This window comes from Onychostoma macrolepis, chromosome 22 (genome assembly GCF_012432095.1).
Source record: "Onychostoma macrolepis isolate SWU-2019 chromosome 22, ASM1243209v1, whole genome shotgun sequence".
Lineage (NCBI taxonomy): Eukaryota > Metazoa > Chordata > Actinopteri > Cypriniformes > Cyprinidae > Onychostoma > Onychostoma macrolepis.
Window position 1 is genome coordinate 2,979,865 of NC_081176.1, and position 20,679 is coordinate 3,000,543.

Here is a 20,679-nt window from a genome sequence, read left to right on the forward strand (position 1 = left end):
TTTGTCATGTGACAATTAAACTACTCTGAAACATTTGTTGCTTATTGTATACTGTTTCACACACTATTCTTTAAAAAATAGTAGGCAGTATGCACTGTGTATAAAGCAGTAAGCAAGTATGCCATTTCGAACACAGCCAGTGCTTCGTTGTGAAATGTGTGTGTGTTTTTTTTTTTAAAGCTTCGGAGCTTCCCTCCGTGTTGAACGTAACAATCTTCACTACGCTGAATAAACAGCTCTTATGAGGAAACAGCTTACAGCCTGTTCGCTAATCTTCAAAATGTTGTACATTTAACTTTCGTTTGGAACTAGATTTCACTTGATGAAATGTTAATTTTAAGAGAAGGCAGAACATGGAATGTCGCGACAGGTAGGACTCCTTGGATGTTGTGTAATATTGTCTTTAAATATCGATGTTTTCTTTCTTTGTTTTTCAGGTTTTACCTGAAATTAGGCTTGGATTGTAATGACTGCCATGTGTCTTGTGTTGATATAATGCATTTGAATGAATAAAGGGCATGAATAATTTAAGGTATTCATTTTGTTTAATGAAAATAAAATGTTCTTTCTATGTCTTCCAAGTTTCAATAGACTTGGACTTCAATGTATGACTACCGTGATGATAATTAGTGACCAATAATTTGCGGGTTATGTGTTGTTGTTTTTTATCTATTTATTTTGTATCTGTCTATTTTTTTTATTTTTTATTTATTCTTTTTTTTTTACTGTGAACGCCGGCTACACAACCTCTGCATGAACGTAATGGAACCAGCTCGGTGGGCGAGGCAAAGGGGTTACCTGATTGGCTCACGTCACAGTGACGGTTAGGGGTCATTTTCAGTGCTCCAAGTTAAAAAAAAGCCCGCGAGAAGTAACTCTTAAAACTAGAAGAAGAGCAGACGAAGCAAATAGCAGCAATTATATAATCACATTTATAGGCTAATACATTCAAAAGAAGAAAATGAATCGGAATCGGTCATCTTTGTGAAAAATGAAGCGATTTATTTTGATCTCAGTGTTCTTGTCTTTATTCGCAAATGGTAAGGAATTTTGTTACGATCTTTTGTAGTCGATCATTAAGACAAATGATGAACTATACGAAATTATTTGAGAGAAGCTTTTATCTGGCTTGACCGAGTGTTCGCGGATGACTGCTCACTTGACCGGGGCACAATACAAGACGTGCTCCAGAATCATTGCATCAAGTGTTCAAATCAGTACATGGTCACTGTACACTGAATGTAATATGAGTTGCTAGCTGCTTCTGCTGTGTTTGTATGTGTTACATGATGAATCCAGATATAGCTCTCTACTCACAATTTCTATGATCTGTAAAAAAAAAAAAAAAAAATACACAGCACTTTCCAGTTGTATAATTTTATTTGGCTCATAATTAACTGTTCAGTTTATTTCATTGTTGGTACAGATGGATTATCAGCCTTTGTGAAGGAGGGAGATTCAGTCACTCTGCACACTGATGTTACAACAAACCAACAAGAAGATATAAAATGGTATTTTAATGACACCAGAATAGCTCAAATCACTGGAGATCTCAGTTATATCTGTACAGATGTTCAGTGTAATGAAGGTACTGAGAGGTTCAGGGACAGACTGAAGCTGGATCATCAGACTGGATCTCTGACCATCACAAACACCAGAAACATTGACTCTGGAGATTATGAATTAAAGATCATCAGCATCAGAAGCAGCAGTGAGAAGACTTTCAGTGTTACTGTTCCTGGTGAGTCATTTAATACATTTATGGAATAAACCTATTTAAAAGATGATGCCTTTAATCAGTTCAGTTTAATTTAAAACATTTGTTTTTCCTGTCATCTGTTTTTATGAGGTTTTTCCCAGTAAACACAGAATGTTCTCCTAACGTTAGTTTTCTGTTTTTTTTTTTTTTGGGGAACCAAAAAGTAACGTTAGGGGAACTCTCTTTTTAGGTTATATTTGTTTTGTAACTGTAAAATAATGTTACCAAAACGTTGCATGGTGACTATTTTTAAATAACCTAAAAAATAACTTACAGGGAACGTTCCCCAATGGTTATTTTTAGGTTATTTTTTGCAACCATAAAATAAAGTTTCCAGAACGTTGCAGGGTTTTTTTTGGTTTTTTTTTAATAACCTAAAAAATAACTTATACATAACATTCCCTAATGGTTATTTTTAGGTTATTTTTAAGCCTGTAAAACTATCTTTCCAATGAAAACGTTGCAAATGTTTTTGTGTAACGACCAAGTGTGGTACAGCGGGGTGATCATATTGGAGTAAAAGAGATTAGGGAAACATTATAATAACGGTAAGGGGACATTAAAAGTAATGTTATATTAACTTTATACAAACCAAAAACTAACATTCTATTTCCGTTATGAACATTTTCCTGGCTAAACAAAAACAAACCTTAAAGTAACGTTCTGGGAACCAAAAACTAACTACAAACCAAAATTAACCACCTAGGAACTGTAAGGCCTGGTCGAAGGTTTAATGCATGTTCGGTCTTTTACTTGCGCCTCTGAATTTATCTGGATTTAGTTTCAATTTTAGTCTAGCTCCGTGCTTAATCTGACTCCAATTTCAAGTGATCATTAAATTTTGACAATATTTATAATTAAAAACTGATCACAGATATCGATTGTATATTAATTTAGATATTTGATTATTCTGAAAATCCCATACTTTCAATTCTTCATTCATTAGCGACGCTTAGCAATTCACTCGGCCAACTGTGAAAGCACGGCACAAACCCGCCAGTTGATCTTACTCCGAGGATACAGGGTGACTATAATACCTTTAAATAGGCTGCGCCCTGCTAGCACATAATAAAAAGTGTATTTTTTCTATAATCACGAAAACTGTAACTTGTTAAGTCAGTGACAGACAGAAATCAGAAGATCCCTAATGATGAGCCCCCGCTTCATTCATTGGTACTTCAGTATGATCTGTCCTGGACGCAGATTTGTGGAAACACTAGACTACAACTCTAATCTAGAAAAAAATGATTTCAGAAGAGATCAGAATAAATCAAATATAACAATTTATTATTAGTCAGGTAAAGTCGTATCATGCCAATTACATAATTATGAGAAGCCAATTTAGAAATAAGAAAATACATAACATCAGTTGTTCAAAGATGAATTTAAGGGTAAAATATATACCTGACTTCAAGAAGAAGATGCATAGTATGGAACATATGAAATACACTCCACACTACGGGCTGATCTGGCTACAGAATCGCAATGAGTGATTTGCAACTTTCCCTTAAATATTACAAAAAGGGCCATAAACATTTATTCTTTGGCCCAAAACAGATTGCATCTGTGTATGGGGGATGAGAAGCCTCCTGTAGGAGCTGTTCTTGTGCACAAAAATGGTCACACCTGGTGTAGAGCAATATTTATCAGATTTTGAAAGGAGACCGCCAACAACAGAAGTACAGAATTACCTTAGGTTTTGATTATTTCTCATAATACAAGTGACTCCTGTGAAACTGAGACCAGTTTACCAATCGCACAGAGACCTTTAAAATGATACCAAACATGAAAGGAAACAAACAATATTGACAAAACATAACACTTGTGGCATATGGATATTCTTGTTTTTGGGGAAGAAGAGTGAGGGAGGAGAGACAGAGAGGGTCGTAAATGATCAAAGATATAAGTTTGGTCAGGGTGGTGTTGTTTGTTCTCTTTGAAGATCTTTTGTTCTCTTTGGAGATCTTTTGTTGTCTTTGGAGATCTCTTCTCCAGATTAGTTTCATGGCATCTGTCTTTGGGAGAGTTCTTTCTGGGAACCAAAATTGTTAGCTGGGTTGTTTGAATAAGAATTTGATGTAAAATAAGTTTATAAAATGTGCACAAAACAGAGTTACATGTTTTTTAAAGAGCATTAAATATCTATTATTCCAGACTTGTTGGTTTGTTTCAGATATTCCTGCTGCTGAACAAGATGAAATGAAGAGAAGGGTAGTGAAGGAGGGCGAATCTGTCATTTTAGATCCTGGTGTAATGGAAAACCCAAATGATTTGATGACGTGGCATTTTAATGACATTTGCATTGCTGAAATCAGTCAAGAACCCAGAAAGATCTTTACAGATGTTCAGTGTAAAGATGGCGATGAGCGATTCAGAGACAGACTGAAGCTGGATCATCTGACTCGATCTTTGACCATCACAAACACCACAATCACAGACTCTGGAGTTTATCAACTACAGATCAATAGCAGCAGAGTCAGCATCATTAGGAGCTTCAGTGTTACTGTCACTGGTGAGTATAATTTAGTTTAGTTCCCTTGAGCAATTCAATGTTTAGTTCAAGGTTTTTTTGTTGTTGTTGTTGTTTGTTTTTTTCTATTGTGGAATTTCTTTCATTGTTTTTCGTGTGTTTGAAAAAGTGAGCTGTGACTCAGTATCAAACGGAGTGGAACATTTCTGGAATCTTTTCAAAAAGTTAGTTTTCAAAAAAATCCTGGTAATTTTCTAAAATTTCTAGAATGTTTTGGAAAATTTCCACCTTCTTGCAACCTTAGTATTAAACTATAATTGAGATCATCACCTTCATGTCATGTGACGCAACCAAGACATGCTCTTCAAAAGATTAATGTTAACATTAAAATTAGTCAGTTTTTCTAACAGCTCAGTGATGTGATGCTGTTTTTAGCTGCTCTTCAAAACTCAGCAGATCCCATAATTTATCAGTTAAATCAATATCAGCTGATGATTAAAGCAGGAAAAGTGTAAATACTTGAAAAACACATTGGTAAAAATAATTGTTAAAAATAGTTGTTCTTTAGTAATAATGACTGTTTCTCTTTCGCTGTTCCAGATTCAGATCTGTCTTCAGCTGCTGTAGCAGGAATATGTGCTGCTGCTGTTGGTGTTCTGCTGCTGGTGGCTATAACTCTTAATTTACAGTACTGGCCAGTAGGAAGGAAAGGTGATTATTAAATTTAGCAATGAGAAGTCTGATTCTTTTCTGTGAAACTAGTTCTTTCAGACAGTTTGTTTACGTAACCTGGTTCAAAAAAAGATTCACCAGTTAATTTACATCAATACTCGGGATGAATCAATCACGTTTTTTTGCGCCCCAGATTTGTGTAACTTATCCGTTCTGTCATAATCCATTACAAATATTTTCTTAGTGTTAGGTGCACACTTAAAGTACATTTTAGTTATTATAATGAATCCAATGTATACAGGGCAATGCATATACAGTGGATACGGAAAGTATTCAGACCCCCTTATATTTTTCACTCTTTGTTATATTGCAGCCATTTGCTAAAATCATTTAAGTTCATTTTTTTTTCCTCATTAATGTACACACAGCACCCCATATTGACAGAAAAACACAGAATTGTTGACATTTTTGCAGATTTATTAAAAAAGAAAAACTGAAATATCACATGGTCCTAAGTACTCAGACCCTTTGCTCAGTATATAGTAGAAGCACCCTTTTGATCTAATACAGCCATGAGTCTTTTTGGGAAAGATGCAACAAGTTTTTCACACCTGGATTTGGGGATCCTCTGCCATTCCTCCTTGCAGATCCTCTCCAGTTCTGTCAGATTGGATGGTAAACGTTGGTGGACAGCCATTTTTAGGTCTCTCCAGAGATGCTCAATTGGGTTTAAGTCAGGGCTCTGGCTGGGCCATTCAAGAACAGTCACGGAGTTGTTGTGAAGCCACTCCTTCGTTATTTTAGCTGTGTGCTTAGGGTCATTGTCTTGTTGGAAGGTAAACCTTCGGCCCAGTCTGAGGTCCTGAGCACTCTGGAGAAGGTTTTTGTCCAGCATATCCCTGTACTTGGCCGCATTCATCTTTCCCTCGATTGCAACCAGTCGTCCTGTCCCTGCAGCTGAAAAACACCCCCACAGCATGATGCTGCCACCACCATGCTTCACTGTTGGGACTGTATTGGACAGGTGATGAGCAGTGCCTGGTTTTCTCCACGCATACCGCTTAGAATTAAGGCCAAAAAGTTCTATCTTGGTCTCATCAGACCAGAGAATCCTTCAGGTGTTTTTTTTAGCAAACACCATGCGGGCTTTCATGTGTCTTGCACTGAGGAGAGGCTTCCGTCGGGCCACTCTGCCATAAAGCCCCGACTGGTGGAGGGCTGCAGTGATGGTTGACTTTCTACAACTTTCTCCCATCTCCCGACTGCATCACTGGAGCTCAGCCACAGTGATCTTTGGGTTCTTCTTTACCTCTCTCACCAAGGCTCTTCTCCCCCGATAGCTCAGTTTGGCCGGACGGCCAGCTCTAGGAAGGGTTCTGGTCGTCCCAAACATCTTCCATTTAAGGATTATGGAGGCCACTGTGCTCTTAGGAACCTTAAGTGCAGCAGAAATTTTTTTGTAACCTTGGCCAGATCTGAGCCTTGCCACAATTCTGTCTCTGAGCTCTTCAGGCAGTTCCTTTGACCTCATGATTCTCATTTGCTCTGACATGCACTGTGAGCTGTAAGGTCTTATATAGACAGGTGTGTGGCTTTCCTAATCAAGTCCAATCAGTATAATCAAACACAGCTGGACTCAAATGAAGGTGTAGAACCATCTCAAGGATGATCAGAAGAAATGGACAGCACCTGAGTTAAATATATGAGTGTCACAGCAAAGAGTCTGAATACTTAACCTCTTAACTGTCACCGTCCACCCTGTGGGACGCCTACCTTTACTTCACTATTTTACAATTAAATCCTAATCTAATCATGACAAACTATATATCGTTGGAAAGGTCTAAGACTCCTAAATAGGTATTTTACCACTTTTTCTGTTAAAAAATTATGTAGGAAAAGTAATAGATTAATTTATGACCAGAGGTGTCAAATCCAGGGTCAGAAAGTAAAAGTCCTGCCCTGTGTTTATTCCACCCATGAACTCAGCAGCTGATTTCACCAGAGGAGGAACCAACTCATTCCTTTCAAGTCACAAGCAAGTTTCGAGTCAAATCCCAAGACCTCAACGAGTTGAGGTAATTAAGAGATAATTGAGAGACTAATTAAATGTTGATTGTGCATTAGTGATGAACACCTGCTGTTACTGAGAATCACAGAGGATCAGATGTTGATGTTTTATTGGTTAAAATGATACCACCATCATGGAGATCAGTGTTTGCTTTAGTTGGGCTCTTGACCCTTTTAGTAACTGAGAATGGATTGCTTTTAAGCAATTGCAATATTGCTTCACAACAAACATTTGCACATTGCTGAATTAAAAGCTTGAGGAAGCAGATGAGCTTACACTTTTGGCTTTTATGTCACTTGAATGAACATCATGAAGGTGTCTCTCTTTGGTTTATTTACTGATGTTCAGCTGTTACAGAACTGCAGGAATTTACTGTTAAACAAATGCCATCGTAATATTAAATATTGGAAAAAATTAAGAATTATATTGCTCAGGCTTTTAGACATGAACAGTTATCATACGATCCTCAACAGTGGTGACAATAATTATTCATACTGTGGTGTTACCCAGCATGCATTGAAGCATTTTGTTGATTGTCACCATTGTTGAGATTCATACGCTGGTTCTTGATGTCTGTGTGTGTCTGAGTAGGACTGGAGTTTAAATATTTAAACGCATTAGATTCAAAATTCTTTCTCTATAACTACTACAGCAGTAAACTCATTGCGTACTGTGGTTTCACAGAGTTGTTTATTCAAAAGCAGAACATAAATTAAAAAAATGAAAAATGTTGTATGTGTATATATATACACAGTATATTGGATGCAAACAGGTAAGCACCTGATAATTATCTCATCATATGAAAACAACTAACAGTTGCTCACTGCACAGCACTGATCTCTCCGCTTTACAACAGCACATGCATTGCTACAGAGATATCTAACACAGGAGTCAAGGGTCAAGAGCCCAACTAAAGCAAACACTGATCTACATGATGGTGGTATCATTTTAACCAATAAAACATCAACATCTGATCCTCTGTGATTCACAGTAACAGCAGGTGTTCATCACTAATGCACTATCATCATTTAATTAGTCTCTCAATTATCTCTTAATTACCTCAACTCGTTGAGGTCTTGGGATTTGACTCGAAACTTGCTTGTGACTTGAAAGGAATGAGTTGGTTTCTCCTCTGGTGAAATCAGCTGCTGAGTTCATGGGTGGAATAAACACATGGCAGGACTTTTACTTTCTGACCCTGGATTTGACACTTCTGTTTATGACAAGAGTGCACCTGAAAAAAATCTACATCATGACATGAATTCTGACCTTTGTCACAGAAAGTCTTCTTAGTTGCCTTTTTCTCTATCACGAATTAGAAATCATAAGAAATTATTTATCAGTAGAAAACTTAAAATTTCAAAATTCATCCTTTGAAACCCATTTTAAAATCAGACATTGCATTACCATGTAAATGGTACATTAAAATCATGTTACAAAATATTTTCATTCATGAATTATAAAAAATTAAGTTTGGATAGTGCACTATAATGTCTCTGTTCAAAACTGTGGGTGACAGTTAAGGGGTTAATGTACCATTTACATGGTAATGCAATGTCTGATTTTAAAATGGGTTTCAAAGGATGAATTTTGAAATTTTAAGTTTTCTACTGATAAATAATTTCTTATGATTTCTAATTCGTGATAGAGAAAAAGGCAACTAAGAAGACTTTCTGTGACAAAGGTCAGAATTCATGTCATGATGTAGATTTTTTTCAGGTGCACTCTTGTCATAAACAGAGGTGTCAAATCCAGGGTCAGAAAGTAAAAGTCCTGCCATGTGTTTATTCCACCCATGAACTCAGCAGCTGATTTCACCAGAGGAGGAACCAACTCATTCCTTTCAAGTCACAAGCAAGTTTCGAGTCAAATCCCAAGACCTCAACGAGTTGAGGTAATTAAGAGATAATTGAGAGACTAATTAAATGATGATTGTGCATTAGTGATGAACACCTGCTGTTACTGTGAATCACAGAGGATCAGATGTTGATGTTTTATTGGTTAAAATGATACCACCATCATGTAGATCAGTGTTTGCTTTAGTTGGGCTCTTGACCCTTGACTCCTGTGTTAGATCTCTCTGTAGCAATGCATGTGCTGTTGTAAAGCGGAGAGATCAGTGCTGTGCAGTGAGCAACTGTTAGTTGTTTTCATATGATGAGGCATCAGGTGCTTACCTGTTTGCATCTAATATACTGTGTGTGTGTATATATATACACATACAGCATTTTTCATTTTTTTAATTTATGTTCTGCTTTTGAATAAACAACTCTGTGAAACCACAGTACGCAATGAATTTACTGCTGTAGTAGTTATAGAGAAATAATTTTAAATCTTATGCATTTAAATATTTAAACTCCAGTCCTACTCAGACACACACAGACATCAAGAACCAGCGTATGAATCTCAACAATGGTGACAATCAACAAAATGCTTCATGCTGCAATGCATGCTGGGTAACACCACAGTATGAATAATTATTGTCACCACTGTTGAGGATCGTATGATAAGTGTTCATGTCTAAAAGCCTGAGCAACATAATTCTTAATTTTTTCCAATATTTAGATGGCATTTGTTTAATAGTAAATTCCTGCAGTTCTGTAACAGCTGAACATCAGTAAATAAACCAAAGAGAGACACCTTCATGATGTTCATTCAAGTAACATAAAAGCCAAAAGTGTAAGCTCATCTGCTTCCTCAAGCTTTTAGTTCAGCAATGTGCAAATGTTTGTTGTGAAGCAATATTGCAATTGCTTAAAAGCAATCCATTCTCAGTTACTAAAAGGGTCAAGAGCCCAACTAAAGCAAACACTGATCTCCATGATGGTGGCATCATTTTAACCAATAAAACATCAACATCTGATCCTCTGTAATTCTCAATAACAGCAGGTGTTCATCACTAATGCACAATCAACATTTAATTAGTCTCTCAATTATCTCTTAATTACCTCAACTCGTTGAGGTCTTGGGATTTGACTCGAAACTTGCTTGTGACTTGAAAGGAATGAGTTGGTTCCTCCTCTGGTGAAATCAGCTGCTGAGTTCATGGGTGGAATAAACACAGGGCAGGACTTTTACTTTCTGACCCTGGATTTGACACCTCTGGTCATAAATTTATCTATTACTTTTCCTACATAATTTTTTAACAGAAAAAGTGGTAAAATACCTATTTAGGAGCCTTAGACCTTTCCAACGATATATAGTTTGTCATGATTAGATTAGGATTTAATTGTAAAATAGTGAAGTAAAGGTAGGCGTCCCACAGGGTGGACGGTGACAGTTAAGAGGTTAAGGGGTTAAGACCATGTGATATTTCAGTTTTTCTTTTTTAATAAATTGCAAAAATGTCAACAATTCTGTGTTTTTCTGTCAATACGGGGTGCTGTGTGCACATTAATGAGGAAAAAGAAATGAACTTAAATGATTTTAGCAAATGGCTGCAATATAACAAAGAGTGAAAAATTTAAGGGGGTCTGAATACTTTCCGTACCCACTGTATACATACAGTCATGGCCAAAAATATCGGCACCCTTGGTAAATATGATCAAAGAAGGCTGTGAAAATGAATCTACATTGTTAATCATTTTGATATTTTATTTATAAAATTCACAAAGATCTAACCTTTCATTGGACAATAAGAATTTAAAATGGGGGAAATATAATTATGAAATAAATGTTTTTCTCAAATACACATTGGACACAATTATTGGCACCCCTAGAAATTCTTATGAGTAAAATATCTCTGAAGTATATTCCCATTCATATTGACAATTTTGAGCACTCCAGGGTGATTATGAACATGAAATTATCCAGCCATGGTTTCCTGTTTCACAGAAATATAAACAGGAGGGAAAACAAAGCCCAAATTCCCTTAATCATCCATCACAATGAGAAAAACCAAAGAATATATTTCTGATGTGCAGCAAAAGATAATTGAGCTTCACAAATTAGTGAAGTGGCTTTAAGAAAAGAGCTAGAGCAGTGAAAATTCCCATTTCCACCATCAGGGCAATAATTAAGAATTTCCAGTCAACAAAAAACATTACGAAACTGCCTGGAAGAGGACGTGTGTCTATATCGTCCTAATGCATGGTGAGGATGAGAGTTTGAGTGGCTAAAGACTCTCCAAGGACCACAGCTGGAGAATTGCAGAAAATAGTTGAGTCTCGGGGTCAGAAAACCTTAAAAAAAAAAAAAAAAATTGTCAAAAAGCACCTACATCACCACATGTTGTTTGGTAGGGTTTCAAGAAAAATTCTCCTCGCTCATCCAAAAACAAACTCCAGCATATCCAGTTATCAGACATGACTGGAACTTCAAATGGGACTGGCTTCTATGGTTAGATGAAACTAATAAATGAGCTTTTTAGCAGCAAACACTCAAGATGGGTTTGGTGAACCCCGGGATAAAAAGTACCCCATGTGTACAATGCAATATACTGCTGTATTTTTGATGTTGTGGGCCTATATTTCTGCTGGAGGTCCTGGACATCTTGTTTAGAAACATGGCATCATGGATTCTATCAAATACCAACAGATGAAAAAATCAATAAGTGACTGACTCTGTTAGAAATCTTATAATGGGCCATGCTTGGATCTTCCAACCGTACAATAATCCAAACACAAACCTCAAAAACAATACAAAAATGGGTCACTGAGCACAAAACCAAGCTTCTGCTATGGCCATTCCAGTCCTCTGACCTGAACCCTGTAGAAAATGAGTGGGTGAACTGAAGAGAAGAAGCACCAACATGGAGCTGGGAATCTAAAGGGTCTGGAGTGATTCTGTATGAAGGAATGGTCTCTGATCTCTTGTCCGGTGTTCTATAACCTCATCAGGCATTATAGGAGAAAATTTAGAGCTGTTAAACTGGCAAATGGAGTTTTCAAAAAGTATTGAATAAAAGGGTGCTGTTAATTGTTGCCAATGTGTATTAGTGAAAAACATTCATTTCATAATGATATTTCCCCCCATTTTAGATTGTTATTATCCAATGAAAGGTTAGTTTTTTTGTGAATTTTTAATTTTTGTTTGTGATTATAATTTTTTTTAAATAAAAGATCAAAAGGATTAACAATGCAGATTAATTTTCACAGCTTTCTTTGATCATATTTACCAAGGGTGCCGATATTTTTGGCCATGACTGTATATATATATATATATATATATATTGTATAAAGGCAAAAAGTACCAATAAAGTAAATGTTGTCTGATTTTGAGCATTTTAAAATGTAATATACTCTAATTACATGTACTTGATTTTTGGCATCTGATTATGTAAGACAGATCACATGTAATCAGTTAGTACTCTGCTCTGATTACACATACAGCTGAATTAACAAGATGTAAATTGTGTGTAAAGAATTTTTTCGAAAAATTGCTCAAAGTAATGCGTGTTTAATTGAGTTTTATTGTTGTTTAAACAGACACCAAGACGCAGCACAATGATCAGGTAAGATACTATGAGCACTCAATCTGTTTGCCTAAAAAAAAAATCTGAATTAGATCTGCAAGTTGGCAACATCTTTGTTTTATGTGGTTTGACTCAGAAATCATTACATTGAAAGACCAATAATAACTGACATGAGGACAGTGCTATACTTACTGTTTTACATTATAACAAACAATAGTGTGGATATATTTTATATTATACAATTACAATAGTTTAATTATATTATCAAAATTGTATTTAATATTTTATTTATTTCACTATTATAAAAAAAAAGAAGAAAAAAAGTATATTTAAGTATATTACTTTTGGCCACAACTGTACAGTGTGTGCATAATTATTAGGCACGTTGATATTCTGCTGTTATTTTTTTCCAAGCAAATTTTACCAATTTAAAATCACATCAATCTTAATAACTACTATTAATTTTGTGTTTAATCATTTTTATGTGACATGTAATTGTCCATGAAGGCTGGAAGTGAAAAACTCCTTATATTCAGGTGTGCATAATTATTAGGCACATTTTCTTTCACAGATAAAATGAGCCAAAAAAGATATTTAACTCAGACTGAAGAATCAAAAATTATTAAATCCCCATGATAAATATTCAAAACTAATGCAATACAGAAATTGCAAAGTTAATAGACACATGCTGACGTGTTATGAAATACATGAAGACTAATTTTGTATAGGCTTTATGGACAGATAAGTTGAGAGTGACCTTGAAGGACCAGCGTCACATCCTCCTGTACCACTTTTTGAAGAATTTATCTTCCAGAATCTGGCAGTAAGTTTTAGGAGCAAATTTTTAGTCAATCCTGCAAGACTTTTCAGGATAGGAGATGGAATAAAAATGAGCTCCCAAAACTTACTGCCAGATTCTGGAAGATAAATTCTTCAAACATTTGTAGAAGAGGATTTTGACGCTGGTCCTTCGAGAGTCACTCTCAACTTATCTGTCCATAAAGCCTATAAAAAAATTGTCTTCATGTATTTCATAACACCTCAGCATGTGATTCTTATTTAGTGAGGGTCATTTTTTTACCCCTAGCAAAGTCTCTGAGAACCTTACACCTTGTAATTCTGGAGACTCCAGGTAGCTTGCAGTTCTGGAAAATTGTGGCGCTGGAGACTATATGGTTCCTGATGGTTTTACACGTTGAACACTTGCAGTTGTCTTTTCTTCTCCACCTGTTTTTTTTTTTTTTTTTTTCTGACCTTGCTGACCCAGTGAACATTTTGCTGTCCAGTGGCCATGTCTTAACGTTGCAATTTCTGTATTGCATTAGTTTTGAATATTTCTCATAGACTGAAAGTCAAAAATTATTAAATCCCTGAGTTAAATCTCTTTTTTGGCTCATTTTATCTGTGAAAAAAAATGTGCCTAATAATTCTGCACACCTGAATATAAGGAGTTTTTTCATTTCCAGCCTTCATGGACAATTATATATCACTTATAAATGATTAAATGCAAAATTAATAGTAGTTACTGAGATTGATGTGGTTTGGAATTGGTAAAATGTGCTTGGTAAAAAAATATGATCAGTACGGAGCCCCTTACAGGACATTGTGGTGGGAAAAATTCGGGGAATGAAAAAAATTATTTTTTTTTTTTCAAATGTTTTGCGTTCCCTCGCAAAACTTTTGCGTTCCCTCGCAAAGATATTTGCGTTCTCTCGCAAAACCATTTGAGTTCGGACAAACGCTTCCTGTTTATGTTGCAGCTTGCAGTGGTTACACCTCCTATGTTCACAATGGAGCGGTTCATAGAGTTTTATTTTGAACTTGCACTCAAATACAGTCAGTGCTTATTTTCGAAGACATTCTAAAACGCTTAATGTTTTAAAACAGTGACATTGGAGGACTAAATTCGATAATAATAAATCCTGATAAAAATTATTAGGCTAATATTAATAACCTTATTAATAATATTACTAAGGAGAATATCCCAGAATATGAACGCAACGTCCTGCACGTAGCCTAAGCTTTTTCTCCTCCATAAAACGCTTAAGGTAGGCTATAATGAAAACGGTGATTTAAAAATACCAAATCCGTTGCATTCATATTCTGGGCTATTCTCCTTTATTAATAGTAATATTATTAATAAGGTTATTAATATAAACCCAACAATTTTATTAGTATTTATTATTATCGAATTTGGTCCTAATGTCACTGTTTTAATACATTAAGCCACATTAAAGCGTTTTAGAATGTCCCAAAACCGTGCCACTATGCACTGTCTGACTGTATTTCTTTATACTTGAGTCAAAGTTCAAAATAAAAACTTTATGAACCGCTCCATTGTGAACATGGACCTTTCATTATAGCCTACCTTAAGCGTTTTCTTTGGGGAAGAAAAGGCTTAACGTGCAGGGCGTTGCGTTCATATTCTGCTTTATTAATAGGAATATTATTAATAAGGTTATTAATGTTAGCCTAATCATTTTTATCAGGATTTATTATTATCGATTTTAGTCCTCCAATGTCACTGTTTTAAAACATTAAGCGTTTTAGAATGTCCCAAAACCTTGCTTCGAAATAAGCACTGACTGTATTACTTTGAGTGCAAGTTCAAAATAAAACTCTATGAACCGCTCCATTGTGAACATACGAGCTGTAACCACTGCAAGCTGCAAAGTAAACAGGAAGCGTTTGTCCGAACTCAAATGGTTTTGCGAGGGAACGCAAAAGTTTTGCGAGAGAACGCAAAACATTTGAAAAAAAATTTTCCTCCCACCCTGAATTTTTTTCCATTCACTCCGAATTTTTCCCACCACAATGTCCTGTAAAGGGCTCCGTAGATCAGAATATCAATGTGCCTAATAATTATGCACGCACTGTATATTACTGTAGTACAGACAATGACAGTGTAAGGCAGGTTATCACATTCATTGAGAAACATCTCATGTTTATAATAACCATATGTTATGCTAACATCAAAATAATTACACTATTTAATATTATATTTCCTATTTTTTGTGTAGGTGAATCATTTGTCCTGTTCATTTTTGTTTTTTAACCTACTGTGAATCTGTTCTCTTACAGGCGAATGGTGTTAATGATTTGTCGCCTAATCAGAGTGGCATTCCACTGGTGAATGATGACAATGAGAGGTCTTATAATCACACTAATGCTCTAGTGGCCAGCACAACCAATAAATCGTCCCCTAATCACATTTAGATTGAGCCTGTGGCTGCCAGTGAGATGTGCCATTATTAATTATTTGTATACTTTCATGGGAAGTGAAGAGAGGATGGGAATCAAGAGAGATTGTCATTTCCAATTCTCTCTTCATCGTAAGACAATCTCTCATTGCTCAGAGAAATAGTCATCATATCAAGATTTTAAAAGTAAAATTTAATCTCAACACCAGTTTCAACACCATGGCAAGAACTAATCTGATATGTTACTCATTTAAACAATAAATGAAAGCATGTGGCCTAAATATTAAGTTATATCCACCTTTTTCTTCCCGTAAGAGTGGACGCGGCCATTTGTAAATTTTATGGGTCTGGTTTCTGATCTCATCCGTGTCCAGCTATTTTTAGCTGTACAAAACAGCTCATTTTGCTGCTTGATAATGCAAATTGGTGTGTCTTACCATATTATTTTAATATATTATCTTAATTATGAGCACACTAGTTTGTAGTCCAAACAGTTTTACAGTTTACTGTACATTGTTATTCTTCTCGTTATTTCCATATAGCGGGTAATGAACAAGAAGTCTCACCCATAGGTTTACATCCGCGTTAAAGAAAAAGTTGGATAAACTTGAAAAAAAAAAATTAAACTGAGTTTTTTCTGTATGTAGAAGTTTGTTGAAGCTGCTAAAGTGACTCACACAGGAACAGGAAGTTTTTGTTTCTTGTCGTTTACACTAATAGTGTTGTCAAAAAGAAATATTGATATTTCCATACATATCACTACTAAAATACTTGAATCAATACGATATTGCATTTCTGCAGTACTGAAATACTGGTACCAACCGCGCTGTGTGCGGTCCAGTTGAAGCATTCTGTTGACTGCCCACCACAGTCTAATTTTTCCAGTCACAGTTTCACTTTGTTCATTATCCACTGTTTTCAGGAACTACAGAGACCAGCATTTTTCAGACACTGTGCAAATACTGAAATTAGTTATATCTCTCTATTTTGCGCATTCTTGTGCTTGAACGGATAGATATGTCAGATTGTCAAACTACCTGTCTTGGCGAATATCCTCATAAACAGTTGGTTATGTCTTAAAGGAATGTAAACAAAATGAGGGGGAAAAAAATAAATAAAACAGGTGTACTGATCCATTTGGTCTTAAAGTAACAGCTGTGTTCAAACAACAAATGACAGAGAAAATCACTGTTAGGCCTGCCTGAAGAACTTTAAAGCACTGTTTTTTCATTTGTATATTTGTTCTGTTGTATTTTGCCATTGGTTGTAATTGGGTTATTCTTATTGTATTACTCGACTTCACTTGACTTACGTTTGATAATGTTTTAACTTTGCATAAATTAGGCTAGTTGCTTTATCTGTAATGTCTAAATAAGAATTGAGCCATGCTTGAGGGTTTAACTTTGGCAAATGAAGTGGACTGAGACACTATCACAAGATTGACTTGCACTGATGTTTAAAATGACAAATTTCTTACTTCGATACAGTTCGGAGTGTGTGCCCTTAATGATGTGGCAATTTTTCCCTGTTGTATCTTACAGTTTATTGATATTATACAGTATCATATAAGACCTATAAATGCCCTTTAATACCAGTTATTTTGTCCCATTTGGGGACATTCACTTATAGCTGCTAGCACTGACTGTTTACATGTTGGGAGCACAGCTGCAAAAGAAAAGAGCATGTACACAAATGTGCACTTTTCCAAGACCGCTGTAAGTCAAACAACATGTATTCAGGTTTTTAATGGAGTCTGTACTACTGATGCTGTAAGTGCAGGCCCGGATTAACAGTGTAGTGCCCTAGGGTGACCACATTTGAAGTGCCCCCCTCCCCCTCAAAAATTCAGGAGCACCTTCTGATCAATAACAAAAATTAGCCTTCACGTTACAAGGTAATACTTGACTCCTTAAAGTGATTTACAGGGGCATTTTTTGTAATGCCATTTTTTTCCCCTTAATTTTATTAAAAGTAGGCCTATGTCATTGTCAAATTCAAAAATGTATATTTATAAGCTTTTCCAAAATTTCTAAAAAAAAAAAAAAAAAAATTAGAATAAGAGCAGGTAGAATAAGAAGAATAAGTTACTAATCAAAATAAATCAATATTAACTAAATTAGTTTCCACTACAAAGGTGGCACAGAACACAAAAGTGACATGTAGGTAAATTTACATACATTTAAAGAGGCTCAGAGGTGGCATGGATGTTTTAAATTCATAACAATGTTGTGAGATTAATGTTTTAAATATAATATTTTGAATATAGAACTATTGTTTGATTGAAATGATTTAAATAACTGAAATTACACTTTAAACATAAAAATAAAACTGCCAGTAGATGGCGGCAAGTCAATTATTTAGTTTTTTCACTGAATCGTTCATTCAAATGATTCGTTTGAACGGCTGATTCATTCAGGAAAGAAGCAAGTGACTTGCTGCGTCCCAAAGTACCTACTTATACTACGCCCTTAAAGTATGTACTCTTTTGGTGAAGAAAAAGTACACACTTTTGAGTGTGTAGTAGAAGAGTAGGCAAGCTTTGTGACATACTATCACGTCACACAACTGCGTCTTTAACGGACCGCTCTGTCGCATCTGTTACACACACCCTGTGACTGTAAACTGGCCTGTCAATCATCTTGTAGCAGTTAACATCCTCCACATTTCATTTCATTTAACTTCCTACCGTATTGGAGAAAAAAGAAGTAGCTCGTTGATCTGCCAGTCGCGGGTCTTTCATGCGGAGAACTCTGCTCATATTTTCTGCATAATGATGCATTTAAAAGTTAACGACCAAATGGATGTTTATAAAAGTTCACATTGCTGTTGCAGATGAAATATAACACGGATAACAATAAATAGTTTTTACCAGTTTAAATGTTGATTATTAGTAACTCAGACCCCTTTTTGTAAACCTCTCTACATAAAGAGCCACGTTTGTAGTTTTTCTAATGCTTTTTATTCGTGTTTGTAGTTCTGGACCGAATCCTTTGCCAAAGCGCAATGGATTGTGGGCAATTTTAGCCATTAGAGTGTGCTCGGATCCACACTTCAAAAATCGACCTGAAATAGTAGACCATCTGAGGACTTTTGGCATACTCTTTTCAACATACTATGCTTTGGGACACACTTATTGTAGTCTCACATACTATTTAGGATGGATAGTATGAACATTGGGACGCAGGGACAGTCTTTATGAATGGATAATTGAATCACTGACTCACTAGATTCATTTAAAAACGCAGGTTCATTCATAAATGAAACACCGCTGTGTTTGAAAGGAGATGCGTATGATGCTATGACTGTTTGAAACCATTTTCCTTGACTAAGTAGAGCAAAATCAGGCAATATTGTTAAAGTCATACTATGTACATCACTTTATATTAACTCATTGTTTATTGAACTGTTGTTTTAATTTAATATCACATTTTCAAACTCCCTTAATAATCTTTAAAAGCTGTCACTCACTTCAGTTCATCGCAATCTCACAAAGCTCCATAATAATCAATGAAGCTCTCTATTTACACCCAATCGCAATTCTTTATATGCGTGCATTAGTGCATATATTTGATATTCTCTCTCTATATTGTATCATTAACTGTTCATTTTCTATGCATCTGTATCTCTTCCAGCAAAATAATATATACAAAACATGAAAAATATTTTAAAGGTCTTGTCATTATTGTAATCACTTGGTGCCCCCCTATTGGCTGGTGCCCCAGGGCACTCACCCAATCCCGCCTATGGATAATCAGGCCCTGTGTAAGTGTTGTTTAATTGATATTGATGTTAATAGAAAATATAGATATTGTGTTGTTAATGTACCAAGCATTGGCATTATTATTATTTTTTAAATCTTAATGGCAGCTTGCTGGATAAGATCAACCATCTTTATACTAGAACACCAAACCAGTTAACCAGCTTGAAAAATCATTTACTTCATAGTAGTTGAAACATTTCACCGAGTGTTTATATTCCATGCCTGTATGCATAAATTATGCGTGTTGTGTGTTTAAATGATGGAATAGCATATGAAACTCCTAATGCCTTGTTCCTCAGTAAAAGTGGTACAGCACAATTTCCACACAAATGTGTGTATACATAAAATAAACATTTTCATAGTCATTTTTAATAGTCTTCATTCGTTTTCTGTATATCTTTGTTTAAATGTGAAAAACTGAATCATCATAAAACATAACATTTAGTCTTTGTGAACAAAACATTTGTGATATAATATGAAGTGGTGCTGATCAGTTTAGATCACTGCCAAGTTTTCTTTTTTTTTTATAATTACACTATATTTTATTATTTTTTGTATGTCATCTCATGAAGCCTTTGTTTCTGATTTTAAATATTTGTATTTTTGAATAATTGGATATTTTTTGTATGTTTTATACATTTTATACGATGTGTTTTTCTGTAATAAGTGACATTAAAACATCCGATTGACTAATAAAAAGTGGAATCTGTGATTAAAAGTAAAAAGTATTCAGAAACAACTGAATTAACACCGTTATTAGAGCAATCATTTGTGTGATTTTGACATGAGTACTTTTCCACGACATTCTAATTCATTGAGATGCACCTGTATTATGTACTGCTTGTCGTACACACACTTTATGTATAAATGAAATATTAGGCAATTTATTACAAATGTTTGATACTGGTTTTACAAAGAAATGTAATGGGAAACAAAGAGTAGCATTAATATTAACCCTAATATAAGCGGTGATATTTGAGGTTAGTTTTCAAATCTCCCAGCATATTAATATTGTTTTGAAGTCATAGCATGATATTCTTCAAGTAATTGTGCGAAAATTATGCTTTATTAATCGCAACTCTGTAAATTTGTGTGAAAATGTTCATTTTGGAAACTGCAGTGATATGTTGGTACGTATTTCATGTCACGCTAAAAAGTGCACCCAAGTACGTAAATGCCATGAGACCAGGTAGGCATTTTGTAACGTCATTATTAAATTAGAAGAAATTGATTAATAACATTTATGAATTTGGCATTAGTTCACACATGCATAAAAAAGATCTTAGAGTATGCAATAATTAGAACAACATTCTTGACTTTTTAATTTTTATTGAAGC

At 35.2% G+C, this 20,679-nt stretch overlaps 1 protein-coding gene across 2 annotated transcripts; it reads left to right on the forward strand.

Annotated features, from left to right (window-relative positions):
* Nucleotides 1-212: 212 nt before the first annotated feature.
* LOC131531160 (uncharacterized) lies at nt 213-19,709 on the forward strand. Of its 2 annotated transcripts, none has more exons than XM_058761735.1 (6): nt 213-370; nt 1,427-1,741; nt 3,933-4,271; nt 4,830-4,940; nt 12,396-12,421; nt 15,464-19,709. In XM_058761735.1, exons 1-6 carry the CDS (start codon nt 328-330, stop codon nt 15,596-15,598), a joined length of 969 nt encoding a protein of 322 aa, XP_058617718.1. In that variant the 5' UTR covers nt 213-327; the 3' UTR covers nt 15,599-19,709. The 2 variants fall into 2 exon arrangements, with proteins under 2 accessions (XP_058617718.1, XP_058617717.1); XM_058761734.1 differs by lacking the exon at nt 213-370 and adding an exon at nt 904-1,040.
* The last annotated feature ends 970 nt before the right edge of the window (nt 19,710-20,679 follow it).